Below are 20,666 nucleotides of genomic sequence, written 5' to 3'. Positions count from 1 at the left end.
AGCCAGAGGAGAGGCAGACGAGAGGGACGTGACCCAGACAGGCATTAGATCAAGACCCCTGACAAGCGGGGGGTTAGCTGTGAACTCCAAGCCTTAAGGATGAGAGGATTCAGAATTCACTTATTTCTTCTCACTGATTCATCATTTATTCATTTACTTACTATTCCTCAGTAGTTTCTGGCATATTCATAAATTAGTGTATAACTATCTAATTCCAGAATATTTTCATCACCTCAAATAGAAACTCAAACCCAATAGCAGTCATTCAACCTTGCTACTCACTCAATTCTGAGGCCTGACCAGGATAACCCTTCCATGTTCAACAGCGAAGCACACATTCGAGAACAAAACAGCATAGAAGCAAGATGCTGGACAGGTGGACTTCAATTTCCCTTAGGGTCACTTGGAGGCTGAATCAACCAAAAGCTGAATGAAAGTCTTGACTTACATAGCTGACAACTTCCTCTATGAGACTAGAGCAAAGCAATAATACTTGTTTGACTGAATAGAAGGGTAGCTGCAATGGTTTAGATATGAGGTGTCCCCCATATGTGAGACAATGCAAAAAAGTTTAGAGGTGAAATGATTGGTTATGAGAGGCTTAACCTAATCAGTGCATTAATCCAGTTGAACGGCTTAACTGGTAGGTTGGGTGTGGCTGGAGGAGGTGGATCCCTGGAGGCCTGCCTTTGAGGTGCATATTTTGACCCTGAAGAGTGGCACTCTCTACTTCTTGGTGGCCATGTCCTGAGCCACTTTTCTCCACCACACCCTTCCACCATGATATCTGCCACACCTTGGGTCCACAGCAATGAAGTCGGCTGTCTGTGGACTAAGACCTCTGAAACCATGAGTCCCAAATAAATTATTTCTCCTCTAAAATCATTCTTGTCAGGTCTTCTGGTTGCAAGAGTACAAGAGTGGACTGAAACGGTAGCTATACTCCATCCCTAATTCTGCCCAATAAAGAGGAACTGTCTAGGCTAAGGCCTGCAGGCCTTGACAGCCGGGGAGCCACATGCACTCAACTTCATAAAGGCAGAAGTGAATCCATGACACGGGAAATAAACTCACACCTCATGAGCTACAAGTCAAGGAAGAATATTTAGGATACTTAGGCTGAGAAGCTGTGGTTCAGAAGATGTAAGATAACAGTTATCTAGTATCTGAAGGGTTTTTATATGAGACACTAGATTTGTTCCATAGGGACAGTCCAATGAGCACACAGGGGACTACTGAGTGGAAAATTACAGGAACACAGCAGTATTCCAGATCGTCACAGGGAAGGGTTTCCTAAGAAACCCTTAAGGCGGAATGGGTTGCCTTTAAGGTAGAAAGTTCAAACGCAATCTGGTTATTCAATAAGTAGATGCTGCAGAGGTAATTCAAAAAACAGAGACTGATCTGACAACTGTGGCATTCCCACACTTGAGTGGTGAGGTCAACCATGAGGTGTGTTGCAAGTGATCTGTTACAATCATAAAACACTGAACTGTGGGATTTACTGTCTTTAGATTCTAGGTTATCATTATAACCCCACTCTTATGACTAAATCTTTTCTTGAGCAAAAATGAAATATTCCACATTGCTGGGTAATGCTCATGGGAGTATTTCATCCCCTCAAGTGTATGAATAGGGTAAAAAAGGGGTAAGAATCACGGGTCAGAGGACTGGTAGAATCCCTTCCAAAGCTGAGCTTCCATGAGCATCAGTAGCACCCACTCCTTGCCCTTCACGCTAATTACAATGTACTGGTGAACAGTGGTGGGCCACTGTATTTTTTAGACTTGACATCTATGTCTTGTACCTAATATGAGACAATGGTAAAGTCCTAGGAATACATCTGAACTCTGTGGAAAAGGAGAATGAGGACGAGGTATGCTCTAAATGTCTGTGTATTTATTTTTTCCAAAATTGTCACTCAGATGACTTCAATGGGACCAAAGAAAAGTAGAGCTTTTATATAGTATTTCTTTAAATAAACAAGGCTATAGATGCTATAAATAAGCCCAGAAAACATTACTTGCTTTTTGAAACATTAAACACTTTCCTCTAAGCAAAAATTGACATAAACTGGTAACTAACGGAAACTAAGCTTAGCCAACCTTACCCCAATCCAAACTGGAATTGACTTTTCACTTTTCATCTCCCTGGATAAATGGCCCTGGCAGAAACTGCTGTCACAAAGGCCAACTGTATAAGTGCCACCATAAAAACCCTTGACTGGCCACCTGAGGCCTCTCCTGAGTCTTCCCTGGCTCCTTTCCCATGTCCTTCTGCAGGAGCCCTGCCGAATGAACAGATGTCAACTGCCCCTCTGTAATGTGGGACGCTGAGCAGATGGAAGGTGTCTGGTCACCTGGTGCAGTGGGCTGCTGGGCAGCCTGTGATTTCTGGCACCTCATAATTTTTTTTATTGCAAAATTTTTTCATTATAAAGCTATTATTACCACATTACAAAAATTTAGAAAGTAGAGAAAAATCACTTACGATCCCATCATCCTAATAAAATTACTGTTTGCATCTGGGCACGCTGCTTACCCTTCCTCAGGGCCGCCTGCATCTGTTCAGCTTATTTTCTGCCCACCTCCTCTAGAAAAGACGTGCGGCAACACGCACGAATACGCATCCTCAGACAGACACCTCCACGTAACACACCCTCCCACAGCTGCGCAGGCTCCTCAAGCACCAATTTCCATGCGTGGGCTCCAGCTCCCACCACCTAGGCTAAGACCTTGGTGCCACCTTGGCTCCTCTCTGCTCCCACATGCAGCCCCATAGGTTTCTGTCATTATCCCTCCTCACATCTGTCCACCCAGCCCTGTGGCTTCTGCGCACAGCTCCAGCCAGGTCCTCTTCCCCCCGAGGACTGCAGTGTGCTGCTGATCTGCTTTGCTGCCGCTTCCTCCTTCCCTTTTCCTTCATTTTGCACTGCTAAATCATTTTCCTCATTTTTATTGACCTCTTGCTAAACAACATCTATGTGGCTTTCCACTGTCTGATAAAGAAAGAACATTCTCTGGTCTGCAAATGTGCCCCCAATTTACCTTTCCTGCTGAATCCTTTACTCTTTCCTCCACAAAGTCTCTGCTGGCACACTGATTGCTAGACATGAAGTTGTGCTGTACAGAGTGGGTGGGGCAGAGCATGAGCCAGCTCCCTGGCATTCCCTGCAAGGTCAAGGGTTCCAGGACAGCAGAGATGGGAAAACAGGTATTAAACTGCTGCCATTAACAACTGTAAAACTAGACAGAATAAATGAATCAACTGTTTTCAAGTATTATACTGTTAGCAAAGCAGAACTGTGACCCAGGAGGGAAGGTGGTCCAGGGGCCACACTGAGGCTCAGGGAAGCAGAGTCTGCCGAAAGTGGGCTGCCCAAGTCTCTGCATGCACAAGAGGTTGCTCAGAATGTAAGGAGTCAAGCCACTGTTCGCTTTTGTAAATAAGCTGCTCCAGTTTTGGATTGCAAATGTGTACTTTCTCTAAAATTTCCACGGGAATTTTTAAGGTTTATCTCCCTTTCAATTTTCTTTAATTGAAAAATAGGGTGCCACGGTTTCAAGGGGGTTCCTACTAAAAGAAGATAAACACATTTTAGGCAGTGGTGTTTCTGTCTCTCAGCCTTCCACCTGCGGAGCTTCACTGCCTTTTATAGCAGAGAAGGGCCAAACACAGACCCAGTGGAGGTTTGTGTCGGGGAGACGTGAACACTTTGCAATGTTCAATGCTCTGCGGCAGACTGAAGACAGAAGGGTTGATGCTCCCCGTGGGCAAGCCATCAAAGGCCATGTTAGTGCCCAGGCCATCTCTCTGAATGATCAAAGTCACAGAAGTCAACCAGACACCATTCTAGAGAGGCAGGAAACAGCTGGAGACTGTCAGCAGCACATCTAGGGACATGAGGAAGGGAACTGAGGGCCTTACCCATGTCCTCACACCCTGTACACTTTCCTTCTGAGGGTCAGGTGCCGCCTTCCTTCTACTCATTTCCAAAGGCTGCTGTCCTCAATCCTGCTCCTTCCTGCCTAGCAACATTCCCAAAGAATGTTTGCAGAGCCCCTAACAGTTTGCTTATTGCAACCTGCTGGGCAGCAGGAGCAGTGAAGACCTAGCTGGGTCTGTGGCTCAGGCATGGACAGGCACTTCTTCAGGAAGATACTCCTGCTGCCCACAGTGGAGTGTCTTGGGAGAGAACCCCTTCAATCTCCCCGAGCGCTAAAGGACCCCTGGTCTCTCTGAACAGAGCTTCAGGGGCCTTCCTTATGTAATTCCTTACACCCAGACTGCAACTTCCTGAAGGGCCAAGACCCTCATTGCTGCCTCTTCCAAGGCCTAAGAAGGGCCCCAGTGAGAAGACATTTCTCATTGTCACCCTCACCAAAGTCACCACAGAATCACAATCTTAAGGTCACATAGCTGTGCAGGCTCAGAGGCCCATGGTAAGTTCAGGAAAAAAGCAAACTCAACCTTGCATGTTCTGCTGCCTGGAGAGCACCAATGGCTAGGCAATACACACAGGTGTGCAGACTGCCAGCTACCCAGAATGGTATAGAAACTTCCATCCTACCATCAGCCAGTGGCCTGCAGGAGAGGGCATCATCGAGGTCTCGGGCAGTTGATGGGTCAATGGTGAAGATGCAGTCTTTTCTAGGAAAGATTTAAGATATGATTAGTAATGGCACAATAATAGAAACTCTTCTCTACCACAGTGCAAAATTCATGAACAGTTAATTTTGCACAGATACTCTATTAAATGTAGAGCAAAGAGGAATTTCTATCTCCCTCTCTGAGAAGGGAGAAATGTGAGGCTAAAATGTGAAACTGGGGAGAGACAAATGGGTGAGCACCTTCCCCTCTGTTTTGGGAACTGGCACTGACTTCTCCTCTACCCTGGGTGAGAACAGGTGTGAGCAGGTGAGGGAGGCTGCTTCCATTGCTTCCATGAAAGGTGCTTTCCAAGAAGGGTCCTCTCAAAGAGGGCAGGTCCTTTGCTAAGTTACCCTCTTATGATCAGTTCTTATTTTGCTTTCCCTTCTCCATACCAGATGGGAACCTCTTCTTCGAGAATCTGTTCAAGGTGGTTTACTCTCCTTTTTCCCACCCAAACCACCCAGCCAGTAAATACCAAAACATGCTGGCAGCAGCTGTTCCCACTTCTCTGCCCAAGTTTTGCCTGGACACTGGGGTGTTCCACAGTAAGCCCTCCTGCCCCTACACGATACTATGAGCACCGCCTGCTCCCATGGCCTCGTTCTGAGCCCCTCCCTTTCATCTTCACTGTCACTGAAGGAAGGCCACCGCAGCTCTGTCTCCTGATTCACTGGCATGCTGATGGGGCCCTGATGGTGCTGAACACAGTTAGGTATATTCTCTCCTGGGGTTGCTACTCTGCTTAAAACATCCCCAAAGCCCTACAAGGCTGCCAAGCTGCTCCAGTGCGGCCTGCTAACCTCTCAGGGCCTTTTAAAAATCTGACCCTGTACTGCCCACTGCCCTTGATCGCTTACACTTCTCCTCCTGCTACCACAAAACCTCAAGTCGAAGACAGTATTAATTATAAACACACCAATGATTCAGTGATAGCCTTCCAGGGAAGTAAAAACCCCACTGTAATAAATACAGACAGTGATTTTAATGGAGGTCAGACCAGAAATGTTGACTGTTAATAAGAAAGGAATCTTAAATGGTAAATATATAACTAAAATGTGATACAGTCCCCTAAGGAAGAGGACCTAGCAATGAATATGAAGAAAACTATTTATACATGCCACAGATCGAATAGATCCTGAAAAATTAAGAGTGACAAGACAGCAGATCAGTAGCTGCCAGCGCCTGCCAAAGAGATACCTATGCAGGGGGACAGAACTTTGCTGATCTTGCTAATTAAGGGTGTCTAGGATCTACTACCTTAAAACTTATGGATATTAGATTTATGGGTTAATTTTCCCCTTTATGCTTTTTCATATTTAACAAAATTATTGCAATAAGTATTCTTCTGGAGAAAACTAACATTGTAGAGAATCTTCCATAATCAAAAAACAACTATGCATCGGATACATAATATTGCTTTTTTAGAGCATTTGGCACTCTTAGAACATTATTTTTTAGACTCCTTGTCCCTAATAGAGTCAATGGTTTTAAAATTATGGATCTGGCACAGTTATGTACCCATTGATACACTGAGAAGAGGAGGCAGGAAAAAATGGGTGCCATGCAGGAGGAAACAAAACATGTAAAGAGCAGTCCTAGGAAAGGTGGGTGCGTCATCAGGGGACCACACGCAAATAAGTATTTCAAGGACAGTTACGTACACAGCATGGGGAACACAAAGGCTGAGGCCTCAATATTAACTAGAAATAATTTCTGTTCTCATATAAAAGGGACTGTGAAAAAGGGCACCAGAGGAAGAGAGAAACACAGGGTCCCCTGGAAAGCACACTCCAGGGCTGGGATCCTAGTGCCTCGAACAGATGCTGCGACTCAGAGGTATCTGTTGAAGGAACAAGTGGATGGACAGTAACAGGAAGAGCCAGGGAGGTGAAATCAATCCCGACCTCGCAGCCTGCAACATGGCAAGAGGGAAGTGTCTGCTCCTTGCTCTATTGTGTATTCCCAAAAAAACCTAGCCAAAAGGTTTATATACACTGAGTATTCAAAAATAAATACTTATGCAATCAAGGCTGAAACCAGGCAGGGTAGTAAGACTGTTTTGGTCCTTCTTTCATCATAACGATGATATAAGAAGTTAAAAGGATCCCTCTATATGAAGAAAAAAAAAAGGAACAGTTATCCTGACTGGGGGAGGGGGTGGGAGTCACAGTTAACTAGTTTACTTGGAGGGTTAACTAGGAAGTTATATCTTCTTATAATTATGTCTCCAGGCACTTTGAGACCTTCATTTCTATAGATACAGTGAATAAATAATAACGCCCACTAAGCCATTTCCATTCTAAAACTGACCTAGCCACACTGGACAAGTGTTAAGTCTTCCATTGTTACTTGGTAATGTCCTCCTTGAGAGGAACCCCCACCGCAACTGTTTTGAGGAAAATATCAGACTAGCAATTTTCTACTACCTTTGGTTGTTGTTTTATCTGCTTTTAAACTAGAAAGACAAAAGTCAAAACTAAAACTGACTTTGAGAAACAGTACTCAGTAAAGCTTGCTCGCTACACAGATGCTACTCCTGGGGGACTCTTGCTTTTAGGATACAGCAAGGAGAGTTAGAAGTACTCGGTTTAATCATGAAATTGCTGATATCTGACTATCTTGGCCTAAAAATGGGTACTTCAGTGTGGTTCAATCTGAAACACTGTTAAAAATCATGAGTTCACATAAGCACTGAGATAGTTAGGGACCATCATGGTACAGAGCCCCTGCCTCTTCATCAATTATGAGAATGGTATGCAGAAAGGATGGGAAGACACCAGAGGCTTAAACCCCTAACCTGTCATTCCTTAAAACTGGCATGCATTTTATCCCTTTTCTTTCTTTCTCTCCCACATTTTCCAGCAATCTTATCGCAAGGACCAGATCACCACGAAAGCCAAAATATCAATGACTTAACATCTCCAAGAATAAACAAAGTAACTATTGATCCAAATCTTTCATGTGGAAGAAATTCCTTAAAAACACACAAGACCCCCTAGCCCACCCCAGTGCTCAACAGGAAGCTGGCCCCCTCATCTCCCTCAGGGGGAGGCTGGCTTGTGTGAAATTAAAATTTCAGTATCTATAAATAAAGGTTGATTAGAACATAGCCATGCTTTTTTTTATATAACAGCAGGGTTGATGGAGACAGTATGCCTAAAACACTTAACCCATAGTAGTCTGGGGATGTAGCTCGCAAGTAGAGCAAGTGTCTAACATGCTCAAGACCCTGGGTTAAATCTTCAGCATAAAAGAAAAAAAAAAAATTACTGTGTGGTCCTTAATATAAAGTTTGCTGGGTCCTGTTTAAGCTGAAGGTTTCCAAATGGTCAGATAAGTCTTTTAATTTTTTTAAAAAGATCTTGTTATATGATCAGTTTGGGACATGTGGCTGATTTCTAATCACAGGACTTCACAGGGCCTTTAAAATGCTGGTATCAGCAATTCGTGTCAGACCCACTTGCCCCTGGCACTTTTCTGCAACAGAGCATCTCCCTGAATGAAGCAATGTTCACCCCTGGAGAAGCAATGGCTGTGACACCCGACATACACTGGCTTTGCCACCAGGTCTACCCCAAGGACACTGGGAGATGTCAGCCAAATGGTTATGCTGCCTACTGCAGGGATCTGAGCACCTGGTGTTCTTCCACGATTGCTTACAGGTCAAGCTGGCACAGTGCAAGGAAATTTCTCTCCTGAGTGGACGGTCTACATCTTACAGGTGTATGAATTTTGTTTCTTTATGCTCTGGCCACTGGGAAACTCAGAAAGACACTCAACTTGCCTCGAGAAGATATCGCTTATAGGTTGAAATTTATAAACCAACTTTTACCTAATGTTCCTACTCCACGATGCCTTTTGCCCCATTTCCTAATTTTAATAAAGTCATTGCATGATATATAATATCTGCAAATTGCCTGATGTCATTTTTGGAAAAAAAGCAGAATATAAACAAATACATATGCACATTGAGATATTACAACATTTCAAAATCATGTATTGAAGGGATGCTGGAAGAAAGAGACATGCAGCATGGACTAAAAAGAAAAAGAGCTTCCAGACACAAGACAACTGAGAGGCTCCTGACAAGGAACTGTATTACAGCAGTGGACTCCAAACTGGTGCTCACACGATGGAAAATTGGGAGAAGCAAGGGAACAGTGAGTGACCCTGACAAACCCCAGTCTTCAGCGCTGAGAGCCAGCGATTTAATTCGTTGTCATCGCATGATTACGAATAGGCCACGATGTGGTGCATGAGGGCTCCTTCTGGTTGTGGGCTGTGGCATCAGAGAGCTGCTGGCCTCAGCACTTGGGAGCCCAGCCCCATGGGGCGGGGTTGGGGGTAATGGGGCGGCGCACCATCCAGCTGTTATACTCTGTTAACATGCTTGGGATTTTACTGGCTCCTTTTCTGGAAGGCTCACAACCTGCAGGGAGCAGCCTGGCCTGCCAGTTTTTAGAACCTGTGAGACCAAATATTTAAAGAGTTCCGCAACAATGGTTAGAGGGAAGCTAACCCTGACCCACAGAAAAGAAGGTGCTGGGTGGGGGAGGGAGAGAGCGATGCTCCAGTTCATGAGGCTGCAGAATTCCAGTTCAGAGCAACGTTATGTAACCACAACTTCTGAAGGCACGTGACCAAAGGGCTTAGTAGAATGTTTTAAAGTCACAGCAAACTTCTAAGTTCGTTTGTTTTACTCAAAGCCATTGGTCCAAGAAACAAACACATGAATATCTAAAAGCCTTCTATAATCCCTTAAGACCTGGTCAGAGCCCCAGAAAAGAAACAAAGCACAGGAGGAGTTCCTACTTTTTTGTTGCTCACACCCCTTCTTGGACCCCGCACCCTCTCTGCCTCTTCAAGGTACCAGCATCCCTACCTGCTTTCAGCTGGAAGCAGCTGTCTGGTGTGGACAACAACACGTACCCATCGCCTTGTCACCATCTGCCTCTCTGGATTTTGGCTATGACCCCTACCACACCATCATAATTGTTCTCCCCAAGGTCATGTTTGCTTCCAGATTAATCTTTCTTCTTCTTCTTTTACAGTGCTGCAGATTGAGCCCAGGCGACGCACACTAGGCAAGCGCTCTACCACTGAGCTGCATTCCCAGCCCCAATTAATCATCTTAAAGCACATATATGGTCAAAACCCCTCACCAACTCCTCACTGAACAAGTAAAATTTGGCTCAGTGTTCAAAACCCTCCATGTGCTTTTCTAGTTAGTAAGCGTATATTGGGTGCTAAGTTTTTCTCTGTATCCTCCGGTGTTTGAAATGTCATTTGAGGAGTTCCCGAATGGGAACACCTTGCCACCAATCTCCAAGGTAAAAGAGCTACCTAGCTTTCAAAGGCCTGGCTGCCATCTTTTCTCCAGAGAACTCCGTTTCTCCACAGAGTGGAAGCCACCTCTCCCCACTTGCTTGCCCATGCTTGTGGTCTGATCCTCTGATGCTACCAGTCACTGCCCTTGGTATGCTGGTGGCTGTTTATCACTAAGACAGGGTGAGCCAAATATCAGATCTGGCTCTGGTACTTGCCCTTCTTTGTGTCTTCCAGCACACTGAAGGTGTGCATGTGATGGGCAGTTAATGGACAGAAGAATGAACAAAGGCCAAGGGGCTCTTTAGAACTTTTCCATTCAGTTTTGCCACTTGCCTTGGGAAATACATTTAGGATTAGAACTCATGACTTCCTGGCCCTGGATCCTGTGGTCACACCACAGTGTTATTATTTCCAAGGGTGTCCTTTTCTGTCTTCATCCCATCTTCTTTTCTCATAAAACAGTGTTTTACAAACTGTGGTTCAGGGACCACTTCCAGATTAACAAAATTTATAGAGGCCCTCCTCTGTCCGTGACTCTGGGTTTGTCTCCTTGCTAGCAAGCAGTTCTGGTGGGAAGGATCTGGGTCAATGGTGGTGAACGGGTGAAAAGGAATGGAAAAAATCTAGAAAATAACCTTAAGAGGATAATGAGTAAAAATTTTTATTCCAACACTTTCTTCAATTAGATAGTATCACATTTTGTATAGAAACCAGAAAATTTTATGTTAATCATAGCAGGAAAAACAGTCAAGGAGCTAGAGCACTCATCCATAGTAAATGTCCCCAAAAGACCAGCCAGCTGTGTGCTAGACCGTCTAGTAAAGTATGATGCTGAAGTCATCTTAGCTTCTGTTTCAATCAGCTGGGATGATCCTTTAAACCTAGTCTGTCCCTGCTGCTTCAGAAGTCAGACCCTTTCATTTTTCTTGATGGCAGTTGCTGATATCTTCATGTCCTTTCTCGCTCAGTTCTGCTGACAGAATGAATGCTAAGGTGTCTGACACAAATCACGGTTTTCCAAAACAGAAAAAGACTAAAGCCTATTAAAAGCAGAAAGCAACCTTAGTCCATGTGCCCCCAGCCTCTGTCCCCACGCCCCACTCGGTGATGAAGAGATACATGTGAGGTCACACAGTGGGCGGAAAGAAAGGACACAGTGCTCCAGGCAGGCCCTTCTCTCCTGACCAGAAATTTTTAGCTGTGGGTCACCTCAATCTTTTACAAAAGTCTAGACCAAGTGAATGACTTTATCGGGTTCTTCTGGTTCCTCAAAACAGTGAGCGTAGGGCTCCAGAGCCAATGGGAGCAATCTCCTCTGTTCCAGTGTTTACTCATCACTCACTGAGCCACTTGGTGGTCTGTGCCTGGAGCACAGGCCACAGGACAAGGCTGGCCTGGCTCTATGGGAGCCAGGGATGGGCCAGGAAGGTCACAATTTAAACCAGAGAATACATTCAAAATAAGTTTCTTCCCCTCAAATTCCGTTTTGAAAAATGTTCAGCTTTCAGGGAAGTTGAAAGAATGTTAAAATGAACATCCATATACTCCTCCTCCAGACTGAGTGGAGGTCAGCCCTTTGCCATTATCTGCTTTTATCGTTTCTCTCGCCCTCCCTCCCTTTGCGTGTCAGGCTCTTTCCTTTCACATCTTGAACTACTGACATCGCGGAGATGGAGCTGCTTTACCCGCCTCCCCACCAGACTTGCACCCTCTCATAGCAAGGAGGCATTCTAATACCGCACCACTGTGCTGCTACCCCGCCAACGCTAACCGGTCCCTGTCACCCAGTTTACAGGTTATATGCCAGTGTCTTCGGTTGTCCCCCACAAGTTTCAACACTGTCTTCCTGCTGATCCAGGTTCTAACCGGTTCACCTGTTATATCCTGGCAGTTGTAGCTCTTTAGTCTATTTAATGCCCACCTGTCTTTCAATATAGCATTGCTTTTTTGAAAGAGGCCAGATGTCTTGAAGAATGTCTCAGATTCTGATTTATTGGTATGTTTCTTCAAGGAAGGAGGAAGGGAAGAGGGGACAGACATAAACCAAATGTGATAAAGTTAATCTCCTCGTTATTTCCTATAAGCAGGAGACTTGATTTAAAGGCCTGATGAGCGTGAGCTGAGTACTTCCTAGGTAAGGTGCGCAGCATCTCTTCAGAAGGTACCCTGTCAGCTCGCCTGACAAGATTAGTAGGTCAAGGAAGGAACTAACAGCCCAACCGGCCTATTTGAGCTCCCTGTTACCTTCTGTAAATAAGTCATCTACAGAAAGAGGCTAGGAGAGCATGTGAATATCCAGTTGTCAGAAACACTTCCAGTCAGTGGTTTCAGCATCCATTGATGGTTTTTGTCTGATCAAGCATAACTTTGTAAGTTGTAAAATGGTACTTTTTAAATCCTATAATACCTTCTGCATTTATTTGCTGGCTCTCTTCTGTTATAAGGGGCTTTTAATCAGGCGTGGTGGTGCACACCTGTAATCCCAGCTACTCAGGAAGCTGGGGCTGGAGGATCATAAGTTTAACACCAACCTCAGAAACTAAGTGAGACCCTGTTTCAAAATAAAAAAAAAAATAAAAAGGGCTGGGAATGTAGACCACCCCAGGTTCAATACCCAGTATCATTGAAAGGAAAAAAAAGAGATTTTCCTGTGACACCAACATTTTTCTTTTCTTTCCTTCTTTCTTCTTTTTTTTCTTTTTTTTTTTTTTTTTTTTTTTTTTGGTATCATTATAGTCACTGACTTCTTTCTTTTTTAAATTCAATCTGTTATAATCCAATACCACCACTATTCTTTTTGATATGTAAGCCATCTGAAATTAGGCAGGTGGGGGCCCTTTCCAATAACCTGTGTTCCTTTGGTATGTCCCCACCACCCTTGAGCACCTCAGTGCCTTCAGCACAAATGGCCCAGGCTCACCTGGCACATCCTGCCCAGCCCTGCTATCATCCACCTCACTAAAGAGCCCAGATTCCTTCTGGTTGGGAATGGTACTTAGAGATCAACATAGGTGCACGATAAGCATGTTCCCTACTCCCGGGGGGACTCTTGCTTTTAGGATACAGCAAGGAGAGTTAGAAGTACTCGGTTTAATCATGAAATTGCTGATATTTGACTATCTTGGCCTAAAAATGGGTACTTCAGTGTGGTTCAATCTGAAACACTGTTAAAAATCATGAGTTCACATAAGCACTGAGATAGTTAGGGACCATCATGGTACAGAGCCCCTGCCTCTTCATCAATTATGAGAATGGCATGCAGAAAGGATGGGAAGACACCAGAGGCTTAAACCCCTAACCTGTCATTCCTTAAAACTGGCATGCATTTTATCCCTTTTCTTTCTTTCTCTCCCACATTTTCCAGCAATCTTATCGCAAGGACCAGATCACCACGAAAGCCAAAATATCAATGACTTAACATCTCCAAGAATAAACAAAGTAACTATTGATCCAAATCTTTCATGTGGAAGAAATTCCTTAAAAACACACAAGACCCCTTAGCCCACCCCAGTGCTCAACAGGAAGCTGGCCCCCTCATCTCCCTTAGGAGGAGGCTGGCTCATGGGTTCACAGGGTGTGCTCTCAGTGTGTTCTCACGGTGACAGGCTCCATCCTCATTTCTACCCCTAAAGACCTGTCTCTGGTAAGAACACCTCTAAGAGAAAATGGAGACCATGGGGTTCCTTCTTATCCTCCCAATTCCACATTGTATCTTCCTTTTCTCAGTGACAACTCCAGCTACCTATGGCCTCAGTACTCAAAATTAGTCTCAGGAGCTGGGTTTGTAGCTCAGTGGTAGAGCCCTTGCCTAGCATGTGTGAGGCACCTGGGTTCCATCTTCAGCACCACATAAAAATAAATATATAAAATAAAGGTATTGTGTCCATCTATAACTTAAAAAAAAAAAAAAAAAAAAAAGGGTCTCAGGATTATAATACCAATGAATGCCAGCTTGAGTAATGACCCTGGGAATCTTATGATTTCTCTGCAGTTTTATCCTTAGAGACTATTCCATGAGGCATAGAATTAGAGGGCTCAAAAGTAGCTGGAATTAATTCTTTATGTGCTGGTATTACACATTTGACAAATATTAGGCCAACTTGATTTTATTTTACTTCAATTTTAGAAACTTTGTGTTTGTTACTTTTTACATTTAATTTTTTTGTTGAATATTTTAAACTTTAAATTATTCAAAAGTTAAAATGCACTCAGAGAAGTTTCATTCCATCTCTGGCCTTCCAACCTGCTCCTCACCCCCTATATACAACCATTTCATCATTTTCTGGTTTATCCTTTTTAGTTTTTGAGGGTCTTGCTTTATACACACACACACACACACACACTCACACACACACACACATGCACAAATATATATATGTATATATATATCATATATATACTTCCTTTTTTCCTTCATAAATATTTAAATGTTATAGATTTTCTTCTCACCTTGTTTTTTCACTTAACAATAAATCCTAAAAATCACTCCGTATCAGTTAGGAGGCCACAATCAGAACTGTCAGAGTTGGAAGTTTGCTCCAGTCCAAATTTGCCGCCCCCCCCCCCCCCCCCCCGGCTTCCAAATCAACACCTATGAACTGGATCAGCCACATCTCAAGCACCGGGGCTGGGGTGTGGGAGGAAGGGTTCATTGTCCCATCAGACATGCATTCCATTTTAGACAGCTCTATCAGTATTTTCACAGGCAGAAGTGAAACATGACTGGTAACTTTATAATTCAGGATCTTTGGCTACAAAGAATCAGCTAACCCTTTTTATACCATGTAGTCCTTCAAACATGACTTTTCCTAAGAAATATGCCAAGAGCTTTCTTGTCTAAAATGTTGTAACTATGTAATTATACCCCTTTTCATAAATTCTCACTCATTTTATGTCAAGAATAAATGTAAGTTGCAGGAAACAGTGAAATGTCAACATGGAGAAGGCGAGAGGTCAAGAACAAGGCAGCCAGAATTCCTTTATCCAACAAATACTCAGTGGGCACCTGCTGCTCTAGGTGTTTGGAACCCATTTAGTAACAGAAAAAGATTACTTACTTACATCCTAGTGGGGGAAGAGACAGAAAATGAACAGCACTGAAATTTGAGGGAAAAAAAGAAAAACAGTAGAACAGAGAAAGGGATGGGAGTGCTGCCTATGTGGTGGTGCAAACAGCAGCAAGGTGAGCCATGGCGAGAGGCCATGGGAAGACGACCAGAGGAGGCAAGGGAGTGAGCCCCGGGCAACGTGGCAAAGACAAGATGGGCACAAGGAAGGACCAGCACACAGGCCACGATCCGCCAGGTTAGTTTACCCGAAGGCACTGAACTACGTAACCAAGAGTGTGGGTACAGAGGCAGACAGCTTGGCTCTGGACTCCTTCACCTCCTGGCTTTCCAGACCTAAGGGAGCAAAGAGGGCAGCTGAGTTTTACAGTCCAGAAAGTCTATCCAAAGCTCTCTCTGAATCTCTTTCTTCTTTTATTCTGGTAGTAGATTTTTCTTATAATCCAACAAAATAAAGCAGTTACAAGATTCTAGGAGGGTTCGAATATCTGAGCCCCTAAATCTAGAGTGTTAAAAGTTCAAACCTAAAAAGATTTTGTACTGTGCAAGGTAGGAAATCTCCAGAGTGGCATTTAGCTGGGAACTCAGAAGGGCTGAGCTGGGAGAAACTGGAGACTGAACCTGAGACCAGGAAATGTGGGGTCTGCAGGTGATGTAGGGGACTAAGAATTGGCTTACCCACCACACGAGTGGAATCTAGGGAAGCCCCTGGATAAAGTCCATTAGCATGGACCAGCACGTACTGGGCTTCAAAAGTGCAAAACTACAAGAGACCCACATCAAGGCACATGATAATGAAAAGACCTAGTATACAGAATAAGGATAAAATTTTTAAAGGTTGTAAGAGAAAAATATTATTACATATAGGGGGAAATCAATTTGGATCACAGCTGATTTGTCAACCCACACCCTCAAAGCTAGTAGGTCCTGGAATAACATATACCAAGCTCTGAATCAACAAAATGGATGCCAACCACGAATCCTATAGCCAGCAAAATTAAGTTTCAGATTTGAAGACGAAATAAAAACTTTCCATGATAAACATTAAAAGAATTTGCAGCAAAATTAAGCTTCAGATTTGAAGATGAAATAAAAACTTTCCATGATAAAAATTAAAAGAATTCACAACCAGAAAGCCTGCACTTCAGAATATTTTCAACAAAATTTTCCATGAAGATGAAATGAAAAAAAAAAAAAGTGAAAACCAGTGAAGGGAGGAACTACACTAATAGTTGATCAAAGGAGAAACTGATTCAAATAAAAAACTAGAAAAACCTAAAATGACCAGGAACACAAATCACATCTCAATAATAACCTTGAATATAGAACCCCACCCCCAATCAAAAGACACAGACTGACAGATTGGATTAAAAAAAAAAAAAAAAAAAAAAAAGACCCAATAATATGCTGTCCCCAAGAGACTCACCTCGTAGGCAAAGACATCCACAGACTGAAAGTGAAAAGATGGGAAAAATATATCACTCACCTGGATTGCTTAAACAAGCAGGGGTTCTATCCTATATAATAGACCAAGTTATGCAAGCTATATAATTGTAATTATACAATTGCAATATTACCTTAATGCATTTTTAACATCTGCAGAGGTGTTTTGATAGCTCCATTTCCACTGATCTTTTTTCTTGAGACTTCTTAATCTTTATCAACTTTTAGCTGTATTATTTCCTATTTCACATATTTCTACTCGTATTCTTATTTTTTCCTTCCTACTACCTAATTTGAAAATAATTTGATTGCTAATCTAGCTTCTTTCTGACACAAATACTTTGTTATAAGTGTTCATCTGAGTACTATTTTGTCCCAGAGATTCTGATTAAGATTTTATTATCACTTAGTTCAAAGCACTTTTTGGTTACTTTTCTTGTGCTTTCTTCTTTGATCTGTGAGATATTTATAAGCATGCTGTTTAATTTTGACATAGTTGAGACGTGGGGGTGGGGATCTATTTATCTTCAGGTGATTGATTTCTAATGTTATAAATCATGTAGGAAACACAGTCTGCATGATTTCAATTTTTTAAAATTTCTCAAACCTTATTTTATGACAGAATATAGTCTATCCCTATTAATTTTCTACTTGTCATTTTCGTGTATAGTTTTCTATAAATAACAAATAGGTCAAGGTGGCTGATAATGTTGTTAAGCCTTCTATATCATTATGTTTTCCAGCAAAGGAGGGGGTTTAAAATCTCCATATATGATTGTGGATTTGTCTTTCTAGTTTTATTAATTTTAACTTCATATATTTTGAAATTTTGTTATTAGGTACATACACATTTAGGATTGTTCTACTTTCTTGAAGAAGTTACTCTATTAGGGTTATAAAATGTTCCCCTTTATCTCCGGAAGTACTTTCTCTTGAAATTTATTTTATATTAATAGCTCTACTTCAGATTTCCCATGCTTATTTCCCCCTTCTTTTGCTTTTAACCTATTGGTGTACTGATATTTAAAGTGTGACATATGTATAAAGCATATAGTTATTGTTTGTTTTTATACTTTGAACATTTATACTTTTTAATATATTTAAATTAATTATTGATATTGTTGGAAAAAAAGAACACCTGACATGAAGTCAGTGGAGAATTGGGTAAATGATAGGTTTGATGATGTAATATTTTAGAAAACAGGTTGAATAATCCTGCTGTCAGGCTCAGAGAGAGGATTGTTGGAATGCTTTTGTTGTAACTGTTCATTCTCTCATTTATCATATGGTACACAGAAACAGGTTTATATTATTAACGCTTTTATTTTGCAAATAAATAATACATATATATGGAGATACATATATATTTCCATATATATTTATATATCTATATCTGAATAGATAGATAGATAAAGATAGATATAGATAGATACTTAGATATGGCACCACAGGCAATCTCTTAGGTATCCCATTATGATTTTAATGTGGAATTTTCTAACAAATAATGCTGAGTATTTTCTCATATGCTTATTTGCCATTTGACTATTCTCTTCAGTGAAATACCTGTTTGTGTTTTGTTAATTTTTAATTGTACAATTTGCTAATTGTTGAGTTTTCCAGTCTTTGTATATTTGGTAAAAAGTCTGTGTATTGCAAATGTTAAAAAAAATGATAATAATAAAAAGGGGGGGAATCTCCAGAGTATAAGCACATTAAAGGCCTTCAACACGTGGGAAATCTTGCTCTCATCAAATATACTTTTTCCCTCGATTTCCTAGAAATGTCCCCAGAGACAAAAGGATTAAAATAATGGTGGTTGTTATTTTTATTCACATTTTGTGGATGGTAAAACTAAGACTCATAAGAAACTAAGTAATTTACCCAAAGTCATGGAACTGCAGAGTTATGATCCTGTCAACACTCAGAAGACAATACCCCATAGTAAAGCTGTTAGAAGCTGAGTTTCTCTCTCCTCTTTTCCTGCCTTCCTGCCTCTGCCCCCTTATCCTTCCCCAAGGCAAGAAATAGAAATCAGAACCCCCTTTATTCCAAAACCAGCCATAAAACCTAAAAATACTTCTCTAATGTTCCCTTACTTTTCTGTGTAAAAATTGGCCATAAAGAAATTCTCTGACCTACCTTATTAGATTATAGATCTTTAAGACCCTCAATTCTAGACAGGGATCTGCCCATACCCAGGGAAGAAGGAATGTTGAACAGAGAAGAATCTGAACAGACAGTCCTTGCTCGGTCCCCCTTGGTCTATTAGTATGAGGTCACGTGCTTTCTGACCAGTCATAAAAGCTATCCAAACATACAAATGAATAGTTTAGCCTGACACTTTGAGTAGTCAGTCTGAAAGTCTGTTTCATGTGCAACTAAAGACAAACAACTTCTCTCATCTTCTCTCTTGTTAATCTGGTTTTGTCACAGGGGTATCATCCTCGACCCTTTATGATGAGCATGAAAGGGATCGCCTCCATTTTCTGCACCTACAACTCAAGAGGATAGGAATCCACCAAAAGGGAAAATGTTTCAATACAAGCTGTGATATCCTCTATTCTACCTTGATTTCTAGACTAAGATTTAAATAACTTAAAACATTCTAGCTGAAGTAATATATCCAAAATCTCTTTAAGAAAAACTTCTCTATGCTTGGCTGAATTACATTAACTTCATGTTAGGTAGCCCAGCCAAACCTGACAGCTTACTACCCTCAACCTGAAAATCCACATCCAGAGCTCCGATATCAAGTTTCTTCATACTCCTTGGTATGTCCAAGAAAGTCAAGTCCCAGGTACTTCCTTTCAGAAGGGGTATACAAAAACAGGAAAAAAAGTAGTCAAAGAAAGACTATGTGAGGATATACTTTCACTTGGGGTGGGGGTACTTGGGTTGAATGAGGGGCTTTGCACACACCAGGCAGATGAATACACTACACTGTGAAATTTGCTTCACAATTTCCAGAAGCGATATAGTTAATGTATAAAAATAAAACTAAGTGTAACCAAATCTTAATAAGACTTTTCCTGAGACTAAACACAATGGGGTAAAGGCCAAAATTTAACGGATTTAAATTTGAGTGGACGGAATTAAGAATAGTCACAAAGTCAAGGAATTAACTATGTCTAGACATCTCTCCTAGATTTCTATTTGAGGAACAATATATATATTTTTCTCATCCTTTGAATTCCCAAGCCAGGAATTTAGAACCTGCTGTTGAAAGGATCATCATCCTTAATTCTCCATTTATCAGGCTAAAATGCAAATGCAAGTGGTGAATGATTTCAACAGCTCTCGGGGAGCATGCTGAGCTCACTGGGGAAGGGTTAAGCCACCCCTCTTTTTCAGAGCTGAAAAACAGTTGTTCTGATATGAGCAGAATCATCACAATGGTGCCAGCTCCCTTCTATAAAAGCTATACACATTTTTTGCACAACTGTATGATTGTTATGGCAACCATAAAAATGGAACTATCATTCTTCAAATTACACACTACCCATACTGGATTACCTACATACTGTTTGTTCCTCCACATTACCCAGAATTTCTTTTCAGAAAATGCTATGTCTGTCCCATAGATGTTTAGGAGCAAGATAAAGTGGTCTCTTTCAAAGGGAGATTCTACAACAATGAATCTTTCAAAGGCCTTGCTCTTCACAAATTCTTGGCTTTCCTGTCAAGTCTTTTTATCCTTTGGTCACACGGTGGCCTCAAAATATTCCCCTCCCCCTGGGAGACAGAAGAACTGCCTAGAAAATGTATTCTCAAAATGAATGTTTTCACTAAGTGGATGATGTAGAAAGGTAATATTTAAGTGTCATGCAGTGTCATGGTGCAGTTCTGAAGTCACTGAGACCATTTACCAGCCTCAGTGAGCTAAGAGGCTTGTATAAGAGACAATATAGCATTTTAAGGAAATTTGCTCTGCTGAAAGGGGAAGGAAGACAAAGAACACCACCACGAATATATTTTTTTTAAATAGCAAAATAAATTTCAGCTATATTTTCAGATGACCAGGGACTTTATTATTATTTTGGCTAAAATGAATGAAACTTTGTAACTTTCAACAAAAGTAAGTATGGATTCTTTCTTCTCATTAACAGGGATAGCCAAGTCCAGCGTTGTAAGCCTTGAAATATTCATCTTGGGCCAAAATTCTGTTCAGTGTTTGGA

General features: G+C 41.8%; 1 protein-coding gene across 5 annotated transcripts in view; it reads right to left on the bottom strand.

The window, feature by feature from the left end:
* The window catches only part of DIS3L2 (DIS3 like 3'-5' exoribonuclease 2), a 362,072-nt gene that overhangs the window by 125,956 nt on the left and 215,450 nt on the right, over positions 1 to 20,666 (bottom strand). For all 5 annotated transcript variants that reach the window (XM_079134845.1, XM_079134846.1, XM_079134843.1 and 2 more), the window contains one exon: positions 4,571 to 4,650. In XM_079134845.1, the coding sequence (XP_078990971.1) occupies positions 4,571 to 4,650 (80 nt within the window). The remainder of the gene's footprint in view (positions 1 to 4,570; positions 4,651 to 20,666) is intronic.

Source organism: Sciurus vulgaris, assembly GCF_902686455.1.
Source record: "Sciurus vulgaris genome assembly, chromosome: 3".
NCBI lineage: Eukaryota > Metazoa > Chordata > Mammalia > Rodentia > Sciuridae > Sciurus > Sciurus vulgaris.
Note: the sequence above shows the minus strand (reverse complement) of the source record. Positions and strands in the feature narration are given on the sequence as shown.